The 2284-nt window shown below is 38.8% G+C and overlaps 1 protein-coding gene across 1 annotated transcript; it reads right to left on the bottom strand.

The window, feature by feature from the left end:
• Positions 1–622: 622 nt before the first annotated feature.
• Positions 623–1309, bottom strand: LOC115956750. The gene is made up of 2 exons (XM_031075047.1): positions 992–1309; positions 623–898 (listed from the first exon to the last, which is right to left on the bottom strand). Exons 1-2 carry the CDS (start codon positions 1307–1309, stop codon positions 623–625), a joined length of 594 nt encoding a protein of 197 aa, XP_030930907.1.
• Positions 1310–2284: the final 975 nt, after the last annotated feature.

Genomic DNA, 2284 nt, shown 5'->3' with positions numbered 1-2284 from the left:
TCAATTGCTCCATTGGTTTGAGGACAGTAAGGTGAAGACTTGTGGTGCTGAATGTTAAACTGTTGTAGTAGCTTCTCTGTTTCTTCTTTAAAGTGTTGCCTATTATCAGAGATAATTTCATGTGGTACCTCGTATCTGTAGATAATATTGGTCTGGATGAATTGAACAACTTTTTTTGAATTCAGAATCTTGTATGAGGCAGCTTTTACCTATTTAGTGGAGTAATCAATGGCTACGAGTATGAATTCATGGCCATTAGATGTTGTAGGGTGAATCTTCCCAATAATATCTATCCCTCATGTAGAGAATAGCCAGGGTGATGTCATGGTATGTAGTGGCATGGGTGGCATGTGCTTTAGATCTCTATGGACTTAACATTGATGGAATTTTCGAACATGAGCTGCACAGTCGGCTTCCACGGTAGTCCAATAGTAACCTTGTCTCATTATCTTTCTTGACAACATGTATGCATTCATATGTGGCCTATAGCTTGACTCATGAACCTCTTCAATTATTTGCTATGCTTCCTTGGCGGTTACGTAAAAGAAATGAATTCCATCATATGATCTTCTATAAAACGTTTCACCACAAATAATATAATTAGTAGACAACCTCTAGATGGTTAATGATCATTCTTGTCTGCAGACTTCAGGTATGTCCCATCCTTGAGATATTGTAGGATGTTTGAATACCATTCACCTTCTCCATTCCTTTCCTCATCTACTTCTATTATCATGCAATAGGCTGGTTCTTCGTTTTGTTCCAACACTATCGGTCTAGCTTCATCTTCCTTTGGCCCATCCATCATAAATGTCATGGTTGCTAAAGCATCTACAATTTGATTTTGCATCCTTGGCACATACTGATATTGAATCTTGTTGAATTTTGATACCCATTTCTAAAGACATTGATGATAAGGCATCAGTCTTTCTTCTTTGATTTTCCACTTATTCTGTATCTGAGAGATTATTAATGCTGAGTCCCCGTATACCTCCAATTCTCTTACTCTAAGGCCTAGGGTTGCTTGTAGGCCCATAATGCAAGCTTCATATTTAGTGGAGTAGTTGGTGGCAGGGAAATTGAGTTTGCCAGAAAATGGAATGTGTGTCCCTTTTTGAGAAATTAAGAGAACTTCAATTCCACTTCCATTTTGATTTGTTGCTTCATCAAAGTACATCTTCCATGATTCTACTTCAATCCCCATGATGTCTTCATTCGAAAAGTCTCCTTGGATCTCTTCAGCTTCTTCTGGTGAACAATAGGCTAGGCGATCAGTAATTGCTCTCCCCTTCACAGATTTCTGAGTCATATACTTAATATCAAATTCTGACAAAAGCAAAACTCATTTAGTAATCTTTCCATCTTGCACAGGTTTTTCCATTAAGTACTTCAAAGGATCCATTCTTATAATCAACAAAACTTTGTAAGCAAGCATATAATGTCTAAGTTTACAGGTTGCCCATACAAGTGCTACACATGTCTTCTCAAATGGTGAATACTTCTCTTCATAAGGCAACATCTTCTTGCTGATGTAGTATATTGTATTCTCCTTTCTAGTCTCCTCTAGTTTTTGAGCAAGTAGAGCCCCCATTGTTGTATCTGTAGTGGTGAGATATAACAACAATGGCTTTTCGGGTACTGGTGGGACAAGTATCGGTGGCTTCATCAGATAGTTCTTGATCTTCTCAAAGGCTTCTTGGCATTGTTCATTCCACACTGTTGGGACCTCCTTCTTGAGCAGTCGAAAGATTGGTTCACTTGTCATAGTGAGTTGGGCTATGAACCTGCTAATGTATTGTATCCTCCCCAGAAATCCTCGGATCTCCTTTTCAGTTCTTGGAGGCTTCATCTCTACAATTACCTTGATTTTCTTAGGATCAACTTCCATTCCCCTCTGGCTTACCATAAACCCTAGCAATCTTCTGGATGTGACTCCGAAAGTACACTTCTTTGGATTCAATCGTGGCTTGTAGAACTGGATTCTTTCAAATTACTTCCTCAAAGTTGGCATGTGCCCTTCACGGTCTTTGAACTTCACTGTCATATCATCAACATAAACCTCTACTTTTTTGTGGATCAAATCATGCAACAAAGTGGTGGCTGCTCGTTGGTAAGTAGCACCAGCATTTTTAAGGCCAAATGGCATGGCCTTATAACAATATGTCCCCCAAGGTGTAATCAAGGAGGTCTTCTCCATATCTTCTGGAGCCATTTTAATTTGATTGTATCCTAAAAATCCATCCATAAATGATAACAAAGCATGACTTGCTGTGTTGTCAACCAA

This window comes from Quercus lobata, chromosome 8 (assembly GCF_001633185.2).
Source record: "Quercus lobata isolate SW786 chromosome 8, ValleyOak3.0 Primary Assembly, whole genome shotgun sequence".
In the NCBI taxonomy this organism is placed as follows: domain Eukaryota; kingdom Viridiplantae; phylum Streptophyta; class Magnoliopsida; order Fagales; family Fagaceae; genus Quercus; species Quercus lobata.
This window is presented reverse-complemented; position numbering and strand designations above follow the sequence as displayed.

Excerpts from the sequence above, each read along its gene's own strand:
- LOC115956750 (XM_031075047.1), bottom strand. The coding sequence starts at position 1,309 with ATGACTCAGAAATCTGTGAAGGGGAGAGCAATTACTGATCGCCTAGCC. Across the intron at positions 899-991 it reads TTAGAGTAAGAGAATTGGAG|AAATGGGTATCAAAATTCAA; the intron begins GTATACGGGGAC and ends CAATGTCTTTAG.